At 40.7% G+C, this 19,865-nt stretch overlaps 1 protein-coding gene across 10 annotated transcripts in view; it reads left to right on the top strand.

Annotated features, from left to right (window-relative positions):
- Positions 1–19,865, top strand: part of LOC143029613 (uncharacterized) — a 163,145-nt gene that overhangs the window by 135,306 nt on the left and 7,974 nt on the right. For all 10 annotated transcript variants that reach the window (XM_076192351.1, XM_076192352.1, XM_076192350.1 and 7 more), the window contains 9 exons: positions 992–1,111; positions 1,416–1,640; positions 2,804–3,298; positions 9,048–9,799; positions 9,912–10,183; positions 10,367–10,514; positions 11,872–12,015; positions 16,569–16,851; positions 17,100–17,758. In XM_076192351.1, coding sequence (XP_076048466.1) covers positions 992–1,111; positions 1,416–1,640; positions 2,804–3,298; positions 9,048–9,799; positions 9,912–10,183; positions 10,367–10,514; positions 11,872–12,015; positions 16,569–16,851; positions 17,100–17,758 — 3,098 coding nt within the window. The remainder of the gene's footprint in view (positions 1–991; positions 1,112–1,415; positions 1,641–2,803; positions 3,299–9,047; positions 9,800–9,911; positions 10,184–10,366; positions 10,515–11,871; positions 12,016–16,568; positions 16,852–17,099; positions 17,759–19,865) is intronic.

The raw sequence follows: 19,865 nt of genomic DNA, 5'->3' as shown, positions 1-19,865 counted from the left end.
TGTGGGTAAAAGTTAGGTGATGAGATGTACAAGAGTGTGTGGCAGCAAATTGGAAGTGAGTATTAAGGGAGAGAGACTGGAGGACGGTGATAACTCTAGATACTTGGGTATGAATGTGGTGGGAAAGGGAGGAGTGGAGATGGAGGTAGATTAGTAAGTGTAATGAGAAATAGACATTTGGGAATGGATAATAAGAGATTGTATGAAGGGGTGATTGTGCCGACAGCACTGTATGGGGCAGAAACATGGAACATAAAAAAGGAAGAGTTTAAGTGTGTTTGAGATTAAATGCTTGAGAGGTGTGGTTGGGGATACTAGGCTGGATAGCATGAGAAATGAGGAGAAGAGCGGGGCTGGAAAGGGAGTTGGGAGATATGGTTGATGAAATAGTATTGGGAGAGTTTGGACGCATAGAAAGAATGAGTGAAGAAAGATTAGTAAAAGAGGTGTGGAAGGCAAAGGTGTGGGGAGTGAACATGAGGGGGCGACCAAGGATGAAATGGATAGATGGAATAAAAGCAGCATTGGGAATGTCTGTTGAGGCAGGAAGGAAGAAGACAGAAGATAGGGGTGACTGGAGAATGGTTATGCATTGATGATGCTGTGATGCATGGATGGGAGTGGGTGGGGGGTATGTATTAATGATATTTTGACACAGCCCAAAGGGATTTCTCTGTCTTCTCTTTCTCTGCATGAGGGGATACAGAAAGGGGTTTGCCGATTAAATGAAGCAGCCTTCCTGTAGATGTGCTGTGTCTTGCTGCATTGTTTCTGACCCAAGGCAGTAGGCAAGATGCAGGGATGACCTGTCATCCAGGAGGAGCCAAGAAAAGAGGGAGTGGGTGGTGGGGATGAAATGGGTGGGAGTAGATTTATACCTTTGACTTTGGCTACCTCCTTTGTAAGGGGGAAAAAGCCATTGGTATATGTATGTATACCTAATGCAAGACAATTTTATCCTTCTCCACTCTAAAACTTTTGTTTATTACAGATGGTAGTGATACAGAAGAATATGAAGGAATTGCCAGGAGACGGAGCAGCAGAAGTCGGAGCATAGACTCCTACTCCAATAGAAATGGTTCTGCCTTTTCAAGAACTTTCTCACAGTCAAGTTAGTGAGGTGTTATTTATGGTATTGTTTTAATATAAATCACAAAAGTACTATTGATTTTTACATATAGAATTTTCTCCCATGTAAGAGGAATAACCAAGTCAGATCATGCCTTGACTGTTCACAGGAGAAAAATACAGAAATAGGAATTCTGTATTGTATTATTCTGCCCCATTCCATTGACTTGTATGACATGGTGATATGGTGGCAGCTTTCTTATTTTCCCCCACCACCATCATAAAAGCAATATTGATTTTTATTCACATATTGTAAAGATCTTCTAACACTTGGTTTTATTTTACAGCCAAAACCACAACAAAAACTATAAGTTATGGCCTGGACGTAGAGAGTGATGTTGATGATGGTACAGATACTCCACTACCCCACCGAGCTGTGCCTTTTATTGCCAGAGGATCTACTCCGCTTAAAAGGGGAACTCCTCCACCTCAAACAACAAAGCTCACAAAAGGTTACACCCTATCCAAAGGGCTTGTCACTCTTGATGAAGATGAAGAAGATGCCAATTCAAGTAAGTATCTGTTTATTTGTGTAAGGGTTTTTCCCTTTATTAGGAAGGTAGCCAAGTCAAATGCAGTATTCAGATTTATATTAACCATTTATCCTGAATAAACTCAAACTTATTTTACCACTCGAGTTTTTGGTTGGTACAGATTTGTGTCACAGTATATTATTTAGGATGATATGAAAGTATACATTACAATTTTTAAATTTCTACTATAGGAAGTTCGGGATGTTGAAGAGCACTGGCATAAGCATTTTTAAACTTGTTTTTGTGAATTGTTGTAAAGGAGCTTGGGTAATGGTGCTATTAACCCCTTTGTCATGAGGCGTGCGAGTGGGTATACAAGGAGGCCGATATTGGTTCCAGATTATATTTTATTGTACGTGAATGATTACTCTATTCTGTGCACAGGCAGGATCACATTTTCTGTGATGATATATTTATTCAGGGTGAAAGAGAATGAGTTTAACAACAGTAACTATATTTTGTAATGCAAGTGTTGTGATGCACCATCGTACATCATGCAATCTGACGTGTGCACAGATATTTGACTTGTATTGAAGAGGTTAAGGGAGAAGTTGAAAGTTGTTAGTATATATACTGGTCCCTGCCATTGAGGTAATGTGCCCTGCTGTAATGCTTCTGACCCAAGCAGTGTGAAAGGGAACAGGAATGACATTTCCCCTGTGAGGTGCTAAGATGGGAGGGACAATGAATTGTATTTGGTTGAGTGTGTGCTTTTAGTGTGAGGGATACACTATTGTGACAAGGTTTAAGAGGAGTCATATTAGCACATGAGGGGAGTTTAAAATATTTGTGTTAGGAGGAGCCAAGAAAATAAAAGGGAGGGGTGGTGATGTGGGGATGGAATGTGTGGGAGTGGATTTATGCCTTTTGACTGGCCACCTCCCTTGTAAGGGGGAAAAAGCCCTTGGTATATTTACCTAGTTGTATTATATGGAAAGGGAACTATGCTTGTGGTAACCCATCTTTGTATCTTTCACCATCAAGTTTTTTCTTAAAATCTTGAATAGTGTATGTATGTTAGGAGGGTTGGGAGAGGGATCTGCCATAGGAACCAATATCTTTAAGTTGCTCTCAGCTCTTCTACTTTATTCATTTGTGTTGTTAAATGATCAGAATAATTATCATTATTTATTGCTTTCCAGGTTCCATAGTTGTATGGACCAGAAGAACAAAGAAAACCGTAACTAGGGTTGTGACATACATATTCTCCACCCTTCTCTTGGGAACTATACAAGCTGCAGCTTCTGCCACAGCTGCAGTTACTAAATCTACAGTTGATACCTCATCTGCCTCATCAGATGTCTGCAGTTCGGAAGCGACGTCTTTAAGTGGAGCAGCATCCTCAGTTGAGGCAGCTTCCACAGTAGATGGAGCTTCCTCAGTAGATGGAGCTTCCTCAGTAGATGGAGCTTCCTCAGTTGCATCTGATTCTTCTTCCTCATCATCTTACTTTACTAGAACGTGCACTTGTATAACCACCACAACACACACAGTCTGGAGTTATATCACAGGCTCTGCCAGCTATGTCACAACCTCAACCAGCAACGGCTTTCACAACTATAAAGGAAAGGTCAAAGCAAGACCACTATGGTTTTGGATTCCCTTGCTCCTAATACTACTACTACTGGCATTGACATGTAAGCAAATTTGTTTCTGCATATATTTTTTAATTGCTCTCAGGAATTTTAGATGTCATTATAGGTAAGAAAAACGAGATTCATGGTAAATCTGCCAGTGTATGTGTGATATTGTTTTATTCGATATCTTTAGAAAGTAGTGTATATAACATTCTTGACTACTCTAGATTAATCCATTGTTCAATGTCATGCAAAAGACCTACCATCCCCAGGTCACAACCATTTGACTCATAAGTCACTTAGAGAAAAGATTTGGGTTGTCTGTATACAATGAGAGTAGGGTAATGTAGAATGAGGTGTTCATTATTTTTTTTGTGGTGGTTGCATGTAGGTCAGTTCAAGTTTGTAGACAGGCCAGTTGTGTGTTAGTAATATTTGAATATGAGGTGGTGTATATACATACAGCACTGTATGGGGCGGAAACATGGAACATAAGAGAGGAAGAGAGGAGTTTGAATGTGTTTCAGATGAGGTGTCTGAGAAGTATGATGGGGGTTACTAGGCTAGATAGAGTGAGAAATGAGGAGGCGAGGAGGAGAACAGAGGTGGAAAGGGAGTTGGGAGATAGGGTTGATGAAAGAATATTAGGATGGTTTGGACACATGGAAAGAATGAATGAAGAAAGACTAGTAAAAGAGGTATGGAAGGCAGATGTAGAGGGAGTGAACATGAGGGGACATCCTAGGATGAGATGGATGGATGGGGTTAAGGGGGCTTTGGGAAAGAGGGGAATGTCTGTTGAAGAAGGACGGGAGAGGACAGAAGACAGGGTTGAATGGAGAATGGTTGTATATGCATGAGGTGGAATGGGTGGGGGGATGGAGGGTGAGGTAGTATGTGTGAGCAAAATTTGACGCAGCCCGAGGGGATTTCTCCCCATCTTCTCCTTTATGCATGAGGGGACGGAGAAGGGGGGGGCGGATCACCGATTTAATGAAGTAGCCTTGCTGTGACTTGCAACACTGCCTCTTACCCAGGGCAGTGGACAAGGTGGGATGACCCATCATCCAGGAGGAGCTAAGATAAGAGGGAGGGTGGAGGGGAGTGGAGTGTATTTAGGGATGGAATGGGTGGGAATGATTTTATGCCTTTTTCTTTTTGACTACCTCCCTTGAAAGGGGGAAAAAGCCTTGGTATATGTATGTATGAGGTGGTGACATAGTTGTGCCAGTGTGGTTCTTGCATGTCTTGGAAGTGATTTCTCAATTGGGTTGATGTCTAGGGGAATATGGTAAATCATAGTAGTTAAAGGTCTTGTATGTTTTTGTATGGATGTGTTGTAAGGTATTGTATATGTGGGTGGGTTGTTTTTCTCTCGTGTGTGTGAGTAAGATGCTGTGTGTTGTGTCTTCAACTCAGAGACCTTTGTATACATGGTTACATAGTCTTTTGCACACATAAACATGAAATGGACATTGAATGAATTTAATGCATGTGACCTAGGGCCAACGAGACACTTGTGATTTATAGACATACTTTATAACATTCTCAGACTTGAAGTGAGTTCCTATCTCAGTGCTGTGTCTAGATCATTATTTAAGAGTGTGACCAGGCAGAATTTTTATTGTCTTTAATGTATGTGTTAATTACATGGTATATGTAGATAAGTGGTACTGAAAAGGGGGCTGGCATTGTTTTTGCAGGTTATTGGCAGCTGTTGAAGAGAAAAGCTGCCATGCAAGGTTCCCTTTGAGGTCATGTTTCCTTGCAGCTCAAGGCTGGTTACAAAGTGCAACCTGACCCTTGTGCTCCTCTTTATTACATGCAATGAAATTTCTTGCATTAACTCTGGAAGCCTTGTGAAGACAAGATTGTCCAGATGTATCTGAAAATAGTTTAACAATTAGCATGTAGATTATTTGATTAACAATTGGAATGTGTAGCATGATCAGTAATTTTAACCCAAAATTAGAAGAAAGAAAAAAATAAAGCATGGCACAATGAACCAAAAATTATTAGACTGTAAAGCTGGCTTGTTAACGTGACCTCAATTTGGGTTCCTTCTATTGTATTTGTAGCATGGCAGTTAGTTACAAAACTATACACATACAACAAAGGTTATGAGACAGGATACAATGAGAACAACCATTCCTATAAGGCACATACATGACCATATAATAGGGGTAGCCAAGTCAAAGCATATACCCATTACTTTCACTTCAAAACCCTTTCATTGCCTCTCACAAGCTACAACTAGATAAGAAGAAATATAAAAGCTCATATGTACCTACAGGTACACACAAGAAACAAAAATAATCAGTGAAGCTGTAGTGCACATTCTATAAGTGTAGCATCTTCATACATGTCAATGAATGATAATGTCCCCACTCATATGCTCTCAAGTAAACTCAAATTATATTAGTGTGCTTCATGCACTTGAAGGTTAGATACATGAACCTAATATTTGCAGAAATATTGTGCATGTACGTGTGTTGTAGCTTACACAAGTATTGCAAATGCACAGATCAGGTAGATGCTCACACAGTGTAACATATGAGTGAGCATTTGAAACCAGACCAGACATATTCTACCAAAGTACCCAGATAGGCACATGCACAACAAATTCAGAAGTTGCATATAATTCCATCATTCTACACGTATGCATGTGTATTGCATGTCCATCGTACAAGAACTTGCAAGTCTTCATATCTTCACATAGAGATACTTAGTGCACCATCAACTTACACATCACACATTCAAGTGCACACATAAATTTTGTAACAATCTTTTATGCAGTACTTGGGTCAACTCTGCCACTATGCATTACAATGTGAACATGGAGTTGGGTACATGACCCTTGCAGGATCATACAAATACCATACATAAAGTTGACCCATAGATAGATGGGTTGGGGGAAATGGGGTTTTTGATACACATGGAATATATATAGGGCAAAGAAGAGAAGAGTGCAAAAGATGGAGTGAAATTGATGAAGGGAAGTTCTCATTGCTTCGTAAATTACTTTTAGTGGATAAGGTCACCGTAAGTTATGAAGAGGTGGGTGTAAACCAGCTCTGGCTGTCTGGCTTTGTTATAGAAGAGCTGTGCCCTACTGCATTGCCTTTAACCTAAGAAAATGTGACAAATCACAGCAGCTCTTTATCCTTAAGGTGCTATAATGGGAAGGGTGGCTTTATTGTTTTTAGTTGTGTATGCTGAGGATAAGTGATTTGACTTGGCTACCCCATTGAAAGGAGGAAAGGGCATTTAGGATATATATATACATTTACAAATGACCACACAAGTGACACTATAGTGACCATTTATACTTTCAGCAGGTTTTGTGACAGACAAAATGGAGATTTCCATGTTCTGTAGAAGTGATATAGCTAGTAATTCATAAATAATTCATGAATCTTTATGAGATAGAATCAGGCCTTGATGAATCAGACATTTTGATCACTGTTGTCTCATTTTTGTGACCAGATGTATACACCGTAAAGTAGAAACTCGCACTTCCTGACAAGCAAATGATGAAAGTACTACACACATGCACACACCATATAGAGCATCTGCCATTCAGTTTTTATTCCATTTCATGCAAATTTTATACATTTGAGATAAATTACTAAAAGGATTAAAGACTGTCTAGGTTGCTGGGCAATACCAGGCAGTCCTCTTGATCTGAGAGAAACCAACATTCCTTGTGGGATCATAAACTGTCTCAAATAACCCACTGAGGAGTGTTGTTGCCTTTAAGCATTTTATGCAGGCTAAGAGTTTATTTGAATTGTAGAAAAGTATTTTAGAAATATTGCATTTGTCATGTATGTCACATGCACACACATACAAAGAGAGAAACTGTCTTAAAATACATGATTAGGTGAAAACAGTTCACCAATTCTTTCACTCAGTACATACATAGGTATACTATCCACATGATGTATGTTCATGAAATGTGCATTTATGGTTATCATAAACACCACTGATCTGGGTGCTTTTCATGTCTATACACACAAACACGTACATATTTACTCTATGATGAAATACTTTGCAAGAGGAGATTTAGAAAAAAAGGAAGGTCATCTGTTCATGTCACTCTTGGTTGAAAATAATAGAAAGGGGAGAAGAGTTATATTAGTACATAGTCATGTGTATATAAGAGGCTCATTCTAAAACACACATACATTTGTAAGAAAAGAGCAAAAAAAAAAAAACATACACACACACACATGTTTTAACCAGTCAGATTCTTTTATTCAACTGAGGATTGATCATTGGGGGGAGGAGTTCTTTTGTAATTCATATCATCTTTAATCCATGTCCTTCTCTTCAGCTGGTATTAATAATTGTTGCCCCGAGTTTCACTGATTGGAGCCCTGCAAATCCAAATTGGCTGATACATGACCTTGAGCCCTCCTATAGGTCTCTGGGAAGAAATTTAGGATTGTTGCATGTGCTGTATTAGTGTGGGACAGTTTCCACGTCATTGGCTAAGGAAGGGATCAGTAGATGAAAGTTCACCTTATGTGAAAAGGTGAAAGAAATACAGTTGAAGTAGATGTAGATGGGACCAATGATGGGTCTTCAGCTAACAGTGGCCCTACAATTTGAATGGCAGAGAGAAACCTCTTCATGCATACTGCCAATCATCAAACCCCATCAATCCCTCTCACCTCCATCTTTTAGGCACAGCTCCAAATGGTTGACATCATATAAGATGAGCTTACAACCAGTCATTGATCCCCTACTACTACTATTATCTGATGACACTGCCCTACAACACAGACAACAGTCCATATTTTCTTATCAAAGATCTATAGGAGGGCCTTAGGACCAGTGCCAGTCGTTGTAAGGATGCAGGTTTCCAGACAGTAAAAGTCTAGACCAGGGATGTGCAACCTTTTTTCCCAAAGGGCCACTAGTCACGACTCTGTTGGTATGGAGGGCCACAAAACCTTACGATCGAAGACATATCATGTGAGATTATACTAATAAAGATAGATAATTAGTTTGTTACTGATTTTATTTAAATTGGGATCACAAACATAAGAATTGTCCGAAACAAATGTATTTTCCTTACTATAAATGAGCAAATGAAAGGCTACCGTACCTTATTATTATAATGTGCAAACATAAATAATTACTTAATATTGGTTAACTGGGATGATTAACACACTTACCATACAACAGTACGTGAATCATACGTGTCGGACCCATAAACAGACAGCCAAGGATCACTCAATCTAATAATTAAAATTTTCAAGTAATATGTTGTTTTCTGTTCTAATATTATTAAAATATGTACCTTAGTGAACGAAATAGAAAAAATATGGTGAAATTGGTACACAAGAATATGAATTTATCTCTCTGAGGGCCGCACTATAGCTTATCTATTTTTAGGAGAAAGGGCCATAATGAAAGCCTTTGAGGGCCGCAGGTTGCACAGGGCTGGTCTAGACAATTGGCAATATTAGAAGGGGAGTTCATAACTTTAAACTGAATTGGGTGTTATTAGAAAGGGATTGTGGATTAAATTTAGAGACCAAATGTCATCCCCATGGAGGTGAGGGTTTGACAAGTTTTAATGATCAGATGGAAGATTGTTTTCCTTGAAATCCAATTTGCAGGTACTCGTCAATGGTTCGTTATAGATATTGTAGAGCACAAAGCTATGCACAACACATATATTCACTCAACACAAATTGCTTATATTTCATCACAAGTTATGTTAGGAAATGTTTAGCAAGTGTATGCAAATTACTTTGTTAGGACCACTTAACTAATATATAGCCTTTCCCACTAACAGCTTACTGGTGGCTGCTGCAGTCTAGTGGCAAAGCAGAAGATTCCAATGACTCAACAGATGAAGAATTTTCTTTCTTGTCATCTCTGCTGATTCCTCTCAATGGCATTGCTTCTTACCTAATGTTTGGGATATGGCATATCTGGAATGGTGCACTTTTTCTTGCATACTGCATAGGAGACTTTTTGCACAATTGCCTGTCTGCTTTCCTGGTCTACCTCTACAATTTCAGTGATGCTGCACAAAATGCCTTGTCCTACAGCTTTTTATCTGTCAAGTACTTCTGCCACACTCTCTGGCTTTTCTTTGTTGACAAATCCCTGGCGGGCATCTCCATGTTTAAGGATATATATGGATTTCTTATGTCATCAACTTCGGAAGATTCTCATGAGGAATTAAGTGATTCTCATGAAAGTTGGAGTTTGGTTGGCTGGTTGTCTGACTCGTCTCCAACGGCTTGGGTAACGAATGCCTACACACTAACAAAGGAATCTGCTTCCTCTTCATGGGCTAGCTTCTGGAGTGGCTTTTTATGGCTTATTACACAAATTGGAGAAGGCTGGACATGGACAGTCGACTTTCTTTGGTGGTGTTTAAGTACTTTCCTGTCCACTCTTTTGGCTGCTCTGTATTGGCTCAAGGAATCCATTCTTTTGCTTTTCTCCTACTTGGGTAGCAGCACTTCATCAGTCATGTACACAACAGGAGCTCTCATAGCCAACACAACAAAATCTTCTGTTGAGGGCATTAAAATGGTAAGTTTACTTTGGGTCATGTTTGGACAAATTGCTTTTATACTTGGTAGGACTATACCAATGTAGTTTTATTTAGTGTACTTAATTTCACTTGTTGATTTGTTATTTTCAGGTTATATCATACCTGCCTTTTTTTGGTAGCAGTCGCTCAAGCATAGTTAAAAGTAGCCACAAGTCTGAGAACATAGAAATTATTGTCCAAGATCCACAACCAGTTGTAACTGCTTCAGAACATAAAGTGGATGGACTTGCCCTTGAGGAAATTGTAGCTAAAGTTGTCAAGAGTAAAGACCTGCATTTGATGATTGCATCAGCGATAGCTGAAAACAGCCACAAGGGAGACCATGAGCAGCTGTCCCAAGAACAGCTGTCTGGTATTGTCAGGTTGGGAGTTTTGAGATGGTGACACTAATTACATATATTTCCATGTTAACATTTTGGTAATATTAGACTAATAAAGTCAAGAGATGAGACATAAATAAAGTTGTTAAGATAAAGATATAATTAGTTGAATATCATGTTTTCATATTTAGTATTGATGTAAAGTGCTTTGAGGACTATTTTCAGATCAATCATTGATGTTGAGTTTGCAGCAATCAAGTCTGAATTTCAGCAAGAAATGAAGGATCACGTCACCACAGCAGCGTTAGTAAAGGAAGACCAAATCGGGTTGTTGAAGCAGCAGCAAGAAAACCTGCTGAACCAGATGACCAAGGTATTGCTCAATTAAGTTCCCAAACTTAACTTTACTACATCGTGTATATATATATATATATATATATGTATGTATGTATGTATGTATGTATCTTTTTGGCTACCCCCATGTAGGGGGAAAAAGCCTTTGGTATAAGTATGTATGTATGATGTATGTATATATCTATAGACCAAGGGATTTTCCCCCTTGTAAGTGGATAGCCAAGCCAAGGTTTTGTTTTATGTAGGTTTAGAAATATTGGAAGGAAGTTTTAGTATTTAACTGTTGTTTAATGTGTAGCAAAATATTTTGAAAGACAGGATTCCATATGTGCATATTTAGTAATATCTGAAGACAGGAATTGTGTACTCCACTCCCCAGACATCAGCCCATCCAAGAAATCCCTCCCAAGATTATCAAGAACCTCACAGACACAACTGTGTTCAGGCCACCACATAGAATATGCAGAACACCTCATCTTTCACTAATCTACTCTTGCCTTACCCAAACATCAAAATATCTCCTCTATGAGTGTGTTGTGGGCCAATTGGGTCATTGCCAGCTAAGTGGGAACCTTGAATCTACTGCAAGAGAAACTGAGGCAATGGATTCTTTGAATAACAATAGACACAACTTAAAATAAATTTCCTAAAGAGATCAGTGGGGCTGCAGGTCCTGTCAATGAAACTTTTGACAACAATGATTATTATGCCATCAGTCCATAACATCATAGTTGGCTTGGGGTCAGTAGGAGTACAACCCATGTATTATATCAAGCATACAGTTGTGGGGAATGGAAGGCTAGGAAGCAAACAGGCCAGCCCCCAGCACACAAGCACATAATACTCAACTCCACAGTCAAGTCATATTCGCATCTCTAGCCACTTCACTTGGCATAGAGGTTGAAAATATTTACTAGGGGATTCATTGTTTTTGTATATATACTAAGGGCCTTTCCCCACAATAAATTCAGGCTGCATCAAAATATCATTCACACATAACCACTCTCTAACCCCCTTCCCTGCATCACAGTGTCATCTATACACAACCATTCTCTACTCACCCCTGTCTCCTGACTTCTCCCTTCCCTGCTCGGTGCATTTTATTTTTCTATTTCCTATATTACTGATGACGGGTCATCCCTGCAGTGGACAGGATGCAGGGATGACCCGTCATCCAGGAGGTGCCAAGATGGGAGAGAGGGAGGGGAGTGGAATATATAGGAAATGGAATGGGTGGGAGTGGTTTCTATGCCTTTTTCTTTTTGGCTAGTGTAGGGGGGAAAAGCCTTTGGTATATGTATGTATGTACATTATTCCACGTAAGACTACTTAAATATTGTTTGTACTTACCCATTTTATTTCTTCCTTGATCATAGTTGGGGAAATCATTACGTGATATGGAACTCTCTGTGGCATCAGACAAAACTACAAGTGTGGCACAAAGGAAGGAATATGAGGAACAACTTTCAACTCTTAAACTCAACATTGGACAACTCCAAGAACAACTAAACAAACTACAGGTAATGATAGTTCAAGGAGGGAGTAACAAGGTGTGCAAAGATAGTGTGTGGAACAAGAAGGATGGGAGGAAATAGAAGGAAGGTTAGTGAGTGGTGGGATGAGGAAGTGAAAAAGGTTGTAGAAGAGAAGAAGCGAGCTTTCACAGATTGGTTACAAAATAGGACGAGGGAGTCATATGAGAGGTACAAAGAAAAAAGAAGAGAAATAAAGCACAAGATAAAGGAGGCAAAGAGGATGTGCAGATGTGAAATGGGATAAGAGTAGGACAGAAAATTTTGAAAGTAATAAGATGTTTTGGAAAGGAATTAAGAGAGGAAGAGGAGGTAAATCAAGTAGAGAAGAAAAGATGCAGATGGAGGGATGATAGTGGGAGAGAAGGCAGTGAGAGGAAGATGGGCAGAGTATTTTAGGGAGTTGTTAAATGTGAAGAAGGACAGGGAGGGAAAGATAGTTGCAGTGGGAAGTGCTAAGAAAATGACAGTGATGAGTGAGAAAAATGGAGGAGAAATAAGGAAGGATGAAGTGAAGGCAGTTGTTAAGATGATGAGAGCAGGTAAGGCACCTGGTCTGTATGGATGTCATGCAGAATGCCTGAAAAAAGGAGGTACACTGATGGTGGACTGGCTGGTGAGGTTATTTAATGTTTGTTACAAAGAATTACAAAGGCAGAGCATGCCGACAGGAGACCTTTTGGTCCATATCTAGGTTGGATGCGGAAAAAAATCATAATAATGATAAACAAATATATGAATAAATAATAACAATAATAATGTAAATAATAAATCAAATAAATGCATAGGTATAGTTAGATGATAAACAGTTAAATAGTAGATAATAATAAATTGACAGGCACACCTCCAGAGGACTGGAGGAGTAATTGTATAATTCCATTTTACAAGGGAAAAGGGGACAAGTGTGAGTGTAGTAGTTTCAGAGGGATTAGCTTGTTGAGTGTAGTTGGGAAGGCTTATGGGAGGATCTTGATTGAGAGGATTAGGAGAGGAACAGAGGGAGTAATTGGTGAGTAACAGTGTGGGTTTAGGACAGGTAGAGTTTGCATAGATCAGATTTTTATGGTAAGACATATGTGAGAAAGCTATAGGAAAAGGTAAGGATGGTTTTTGGGCTTTAATGGATCTGGAAAAGGCTTATGACAGGGTAGACAGGCAGGCACTATGGGAGGTTTTACATATATACAGGATAGGCGGAAAGCTTTTAGGATCAGTCAAGAGTTTTTACGAGAGTAGTAGAGTGTGTGCCAGGATTAGAAATGGAGAGAGTGAGTGGTTCGAGGTAAAGGTGGGATTTCATCAGGGATGTGTTATGTCGCCCTGGCTGTTCAATTTATACTTGGATGGGGTGGTGTAAGAGGTAAATGCAAGGGTGGTGGGTCAGGGATTGGAGATGGTTAAAGAAAATGGAGAAAAGTGGGAGGTGAGCCAGCTGTTGTTTGTGGACGACACTGCACTTGTAGCAGGATCAGAGGAGGGATTGAGGAAGTTAGTGACAGAGTTTGGGAGTGTGTGAAAGAAGGAAGTTGAAGATAAATGTGGGTAAAAGTAAGGTGATGAGATGTACAAGGGGTGAAAGTGGCAGCAGGCTGGAAGTGAGTATTAAGGGAGAGAGACTGGAGGAAGTGGATAGTTTTAGATACTTGGGTGTGAATATGGCAAGAAAGGGAGGAGTGGAGGTAAAGTGTAGATTGAGAGAAGCGAGTAAATGCCTTGGTGGATCAAAAAGTGTAATTAGGAATAGACATTTGGGAATGGATGCTAAGAGGAGATTGTATGAAGGAGTCATTGTGCTGACAGCACTGTATGGAGCAGAAACATGGAACATAAGAGAGAAGGAGTTAGAATGTGTTTGAGAAGTATGATAGGGGTTACTAGGCTGGATAGAGTGAGAAATGAGAAGGAGAATGGGGGTGGGAAAGGGAGTTGGAAGATAGGGTGGTTGAAAGAGTATTGGGATGGTTTGGACACATGGAAAGAATGAGTGAAGAAAGACTAGTAAAAGAAGTGTGGAAGGAATGAACATGAGGGGACGACCTAGGATGAGATGGATGAGGTAAAAGGGGCTTTGGGGAAGAGAGGAAGTCTGTTGAGGAAGGATGAGAGAGGACAGAAGACAGGTGAATGGAGAAGCTGTATATGGATGATAATAAGATGCATGAGGTGGAATGGGTGGGGGATGGGGGTGAGGTAGTATGTGTGAGAAAAATATGATGCAGCCCTAAGGGATTTCTCCCCGTCTTCTCCTTTTCTGCATGAGGGGGTTGCCGATTTAATGAAGCAGCCTTGCTATGGACAAGATACAGGGATGACCCGTCATCCAGGAGGTGCCAAAATAAAAGGGGGGGGAAGAGGGTGGAGGGGAGTGGAGTGTTTTAGGGATGAAATGGGTGGGAGTGGTTTTTATCCCTATGTTTTTTGGCTACCTCCTTTGGTATATGTATGTATGTACAGGTAATGATTGGAGAATATTGCTGATGAAGTTCAAGTTAGAGTGATAGGCTAGATAGAGTGAGAAATGAGGAGGTGAGGAGGAGAACAGGGGTGGAAAGGGAGTTGGGAGATAGGGTTGATGAAAGAGTATTAGGATGGTTTGGACACATGGAAAGAATGAGTGAAGAAAGACTAGTAAAGGAGGTATGGAAGGCAGATGTGGAGGGAGTGAACATGAGGGGACGTCCTAGGATGAGATGGATGGATGGGGTGAAGGGGGCTTTGGGGAAGAGGGGAATGTCTGTTGAAGAAGGACGGGAGAGGACAGAAGACAGGGGTGAATGGAGAATGGTTGTATATGGAAGATGTTGTGATGCATGAGGTGGAATGGACGGGGGAATGGGGGGTGAGGTAGTGTGTGTGAGCAAAATTTTGACGCAGCCCGAAGGGATTTCTCCCCGTCTTCTCCTTTATATGGGGGGACAGAGATGGGAGGGTTGCTGATTTAATTAAGCGGCCTTGCTGTGGATGTGCTGTGTCTTGCAACACTGCTTCTGACCCAGGGCAGTGGACAAGGTGCAGGGATGACCCGTCATCTAGGAGGTGCTAAGATGGGAGGGGTGTGGAGTGTATTCAGGGATGGAATGGGTGGGAATGATTTTATGCCTTTTCCTTTTTGGCTACCTCCCTAGTAAGGGGGAAAAAGCCTTGGTATATATATATGTATGTAAATTCAAGTTGCTTATTTAGTTATTGGATGATGCTGTGATGCATGAGGTGGAATGGGTGGGGGATGGGGGTTGAGGGAGTATGTGTAAGAAATAATTTGACGCAGCCCAAAGGGATTTCTCCCCATCTTCTTCTTTTCTGTGTGAGGGAATGGAGGGGGTGGGGGTTGCTGATTTAATGAAGCAGCCTTGCTGTGGATGTGCTGTGTCTTGTGACACTGCTTCTGACCCAGGACAGTGGGCGAGATGCAGTGATGGGGGGGGGGGTGTATGTTTTAAATATGATATGACACAGCCCAAAGGGATTTCTCCATCGTCTCATTTTTATTTGCATGAGGGGATGAAGAGACAGGGTCACTGATTTAATGAAGTGGCCTTGTTCTGGATGTGCTGTATCTTGCAACACTGCTTCTGACCCAGGGCAGTGGGTGAGTTGCAGGGATGACCTGTCATTCAGGAGGAACCAAGATAAGAGGGAGGGAGGGGGATGAATGGGGTGGGAGTGGACTTTAAGGGGGGGAAAGCCTTTGGTATATGTATGTATAGACATGAATATACCAAAAAGATTTTTCCCTTTGTAAGAGAGGTGGCCACATAGCCCTTACCCACTTATGGTGGCCAAGTACGCCCATCCTATTCCCTTTAAAAACCTCATTCATTGTCCTCAGCTCCTTATGGATGATGTATTATTCCTGTGCCCCAACAGTGGGGGAGAGGGATGGAGTGAAAGGGCCCTTGGGTACAAGGGTGTCTGTCAAGCAGGGAAGGAAGAGGGCAAGGGATAAATGTGAATAGAGAGAGGTAGTGAATCTGTTCTGTAAATTTTGGAGTGGATGAGGGAGGGTCATCATATAATAAAGTGATGATTTGGTTTAATGTCACAAACTCCTCCTATTGGGAGACTTGGATGGTGCCCCTTATAGTAGACTTTGTATCATGGAATTTAATGAACCATGCCTTTAGTTTATTAGTTTAATTCGCCCCCAAGCAGGGTCTGAAAGTATTAATGCCCTAACTAGCTGGGCCAGCGAGCACCCACATAATGAAGTATACATATGTATGTACATAATGAAGTAATCTGAGTAAATTAGCTTGGGGTTTTAGGCCCTGATATGAAGGTGCTGTGTTGCTTCTGATCCAAGCAGGGAGCCTTCATCCACAAAGAACTAAGATAAAAAGGATAGCAAATGAGTGTGGAATGGGTGAAGGGTGGGTGCTACATTCCATGGCTGGACCACTTCCCTTTATAAAAGGGAAAAGGCTTTTTGGTATATGTATGTATATATTAATTACCCTTTTCTCTTCATATGGGGGTAGATGGATTGATGCATGCTTTAATTGTGTGTGTGCAGTAAATTGTTATTCACATTTTCTTCTCAGGATGACCACCACCTTCTTGCTGGGGATGTTCTTGGCTGTTGTAAGGATGCGCGACTGACTCTGGCAGATGTGGAAAAGCATGTCTCCCTCCTTCTTGGTGACATTTTTGGTTTCTCAAACAGTCAGGGTCAGACAGCAGAAGCTGAAGGAGAGCCCATAATTTCCAAGAGTTGGAATGCTGGTGAAATAAGTGCATGGTTAAGAAGTTACTTTGTTGCAAAGGATGACCTAGAGACAAGACTCAGCTCCTTGGTTGCATCGATGCAAGTTCAAACCAGTGCAGGTAAGGAGACATATTTGTTTGGTGAAGCAATCTTGCTGTACTGTCTTTCTACATTGCTTTTGACCCAGGGCAGTGGGTGGGATACAGGGATGACCTGTCATCCATGAGGAGCTAAGATGAGAGGGAGGAAAGGGTGGTGGAGAGGAGTGGGATGGGTGGGAGTAGGTATGTGCCTTTGACTAATCAGTCTAATAATTGCATTCATACAAAGAGCTAGTTTGTTCTAATTATTACTTTTTGTCATGCAGATGCCAGTGAGAGTGCCTCTGCAGCCCTGCAGGAAGCTCAGCAACAGACTACAGTGGTTATTATGAATACAGTCATGGAAGAGCTAAGAGAACAGCTTAAGCTTCATCAGAGCATGTTGGATCTTCAAAATGAGGAAGCTACACAAAAAATAAATGAGCAGGTGAAGGAACTTGTACATGCTGAAATGGATTTAGCCAAAGAGAGTTTGGCAAAGGATTTGAAAAATAATATTGAAAGTCAGGCAGTATTTAGTGTGGAACATATCGAGCATCTTGTCAGAGTCTCAGTGGATGAAGCTGTTCACACATCAGTGGATGAAAAAACTGCAACTATACCTGATAGCGTCTTGGCAATTCTTCCTGCAATGATTGCCGATAAGGTCTCAGAATCCGTAGCCAATGCATTACCAGAGCAAGTGAATGTTGCAGTTGAGAAGAAAGTAGAAAATGCTGTTCAAGATGCTGTGATTGCTACATTACCAGTGATGATTTCATCAAGGTTTGAAGAGTCTGTGAGTGAAGCTGTTCCTGAGAAGGTTGAAGAAGCAGTGGCTGTTGCTGTTCCAAATGCAGTAACTCTGGCAGTAGCAGAAGCAGTTTCATCAGCTGTGAATACAACAATAGCAGCTGCTATAGCAGAGGCTGTAGCTGCAAACAAGGTATTATGTGTGGGTATATACTTTTACTTCAGGGCCAGAATGGCTTTGATGGATAAGGTGAAGGAGGTATTTGATGCAAGAAAGAGAATCCAAAGGAATGAATGGAAAGTGGGTATAATTGGATGAGGAAAAGATGCACCTTAAAAGATGATATTCCCAACACCATATATTACTCAAGTGGATGAAAGGGGGGGGGGTCCCATGTGATGAAGCAATGGGGGTAAACCAGCTCTGACTCTTTGACCTTGCTGTGCAAATGCTGCATCATGCTTTTGACCCAAACTGTGTGGTAGGACACAGATGACCCATCGTCTGATGCTGAGACAGGAGGGACTGGGGATGATTTTTGGATGGGTGTAGGGTGAGTGAATTCTTTGATTGGTTGAACCCTGTTATATGGAAAAAAAGACCTTTTGGTAAATGAATGTATTATGAGAAGGAAGAAAGTGAGGGAGCTAGAGGTCCTGAAGATTGCCAAATTAAATGAAAAAGAGAAAGAATACCAGGTGAAGTTGAGAGATGTTTTTTTGCCTTAGAGAAAGCAAATAAGATTCTAGGACTAAGTGCACCATCTTTTGATTTCAAAGGTACATCTGTTGTCAACCAACTATATAGCTCATTAGGCTGTCTACATTTGGTGTATGCTGTGTCTATATGGTCTCCAAATCTCATTAGAGACATTGACAGATTGGAAAAAATTTACTGGCAACTTACAAAACTTATTTCAAATATCACAAATTACTGTAATAATACAAAAACCACCTAAAGATATATATATATATATATATATATATATATATAGACTCGAGGGTGACGTGATACAGGTCTTCAAGAATTTAAAGAGAATTGAGAACATCGGAACTGATGAAATTTTCACAATGAATACAAATCAGATGAGAAATAATTGTGTCAAGCTGTCAGGACATAGATTTAAATTGGAATTGGGTTGAAACAGTTTTACCAAATGTGTAGACAATGAATAGCTTCTTGCAGAGGCAGTGCAATGGAGCACAATTTGAAGTTTTAAGACTCATTTAGATAAACACCTAAGCAATATTCTGCAATTCCTGGTAATTGTGTGGTTCAATTGTTTATTCATTTTGTTTAACTATATTCTTAGCATTTGACCTAGTTATGGACCAAAAGGTCTTGTGTTAGTATGTTCTTCGTAATGTAGTGAGGGATAGAGGAAGAATGGGTAAGGTTCATGGAGGAAGTGTCTGCACAAACATTGTATGTCCTACAGGGTGACACACACACACACACCCAAAGGGGGGGTTGTCTGCAAGAATTGAATGAAAATGTGGTGATGATTAGTTTATTGTCTTTAAAACATCATATCAAAACATGAAAGTCTTTGGATATTTCATCTTTATTCTAGAGCATTGTGATGGTTTGAACACATGGAAAGAATGAATGAAGAAAGATTAATAAAAGAGGTGTGGAAGGAGTGAACATGATGGGCGACCAAGGGTGAGATGGATAGATGGGGTAAAAGATGCATTGGGAAAGGGGAATGTCTGTTAAGGAAGGAAAAGAGAAGACAAAATAGGGATGAGTGGAGAATGGTTAAGTATGGATAATGCTGTGATACATGGGAGTGGGTGGAGGATGGGGGAGTGAAGGAGGATGTGTGAATATTTTGATGCAGCCTGAAGGGATTTCTCCTCCATCTCTTTTTCTGCATCAGGGGATGGAGAGAGGGGGTTGCCGATTAAATGAAGTGTCTTGCAACATTGCATCTGACTTAGGGCAGTGGGTCAAATGCAGGGATGACCCATCATCCAGGAGGAGCCAAAATAAGAGGGAGGAAGGGAGGTGAATGAGAGTGGAGTGTGTGGGGATGGAAAGGGTGGAAATGGATTTTGTCTGACACCCTCAAAAACCAATTGAGGAATGGCTCTGATCTCCTCCCTGATAGCTTCCTAGAGTTCTATGAAGGTCCTGGATCTCCCTACGCACACACTGTCTTTAGGGTAGCCCCAGAAAAAGAAATCTGGGGGGCTAAGTTCTGGGCTGTAAGTTACATACCTCTTTTATTAGTCTTTCTTCATTCATTCTTTCCACGTGTCCAAACCATCCCAATACTCTTTCATCCACCCTATCT

This window comes from Oratosquilla oratoria, chromosome 11 (genome assembly GCF_046742065.1).
Source record: "Oratosquilla oratoria isolate Oo_2021 chromosome 11, ASM4674206v1, whole genome shotgun sequence".
Lineage (NCBI taxonomy): Eukaryota > Metazoa > Arthropoda > Malacostraca > Stomatopoda > Squillidae > Oratosquilla > Oratosquilla oratoria.
The sequence above is the reverse complement of the archived record's forward strand: the minus strand, read 5'-3'. Positions and strand labels throughout refer to the sequence as shown.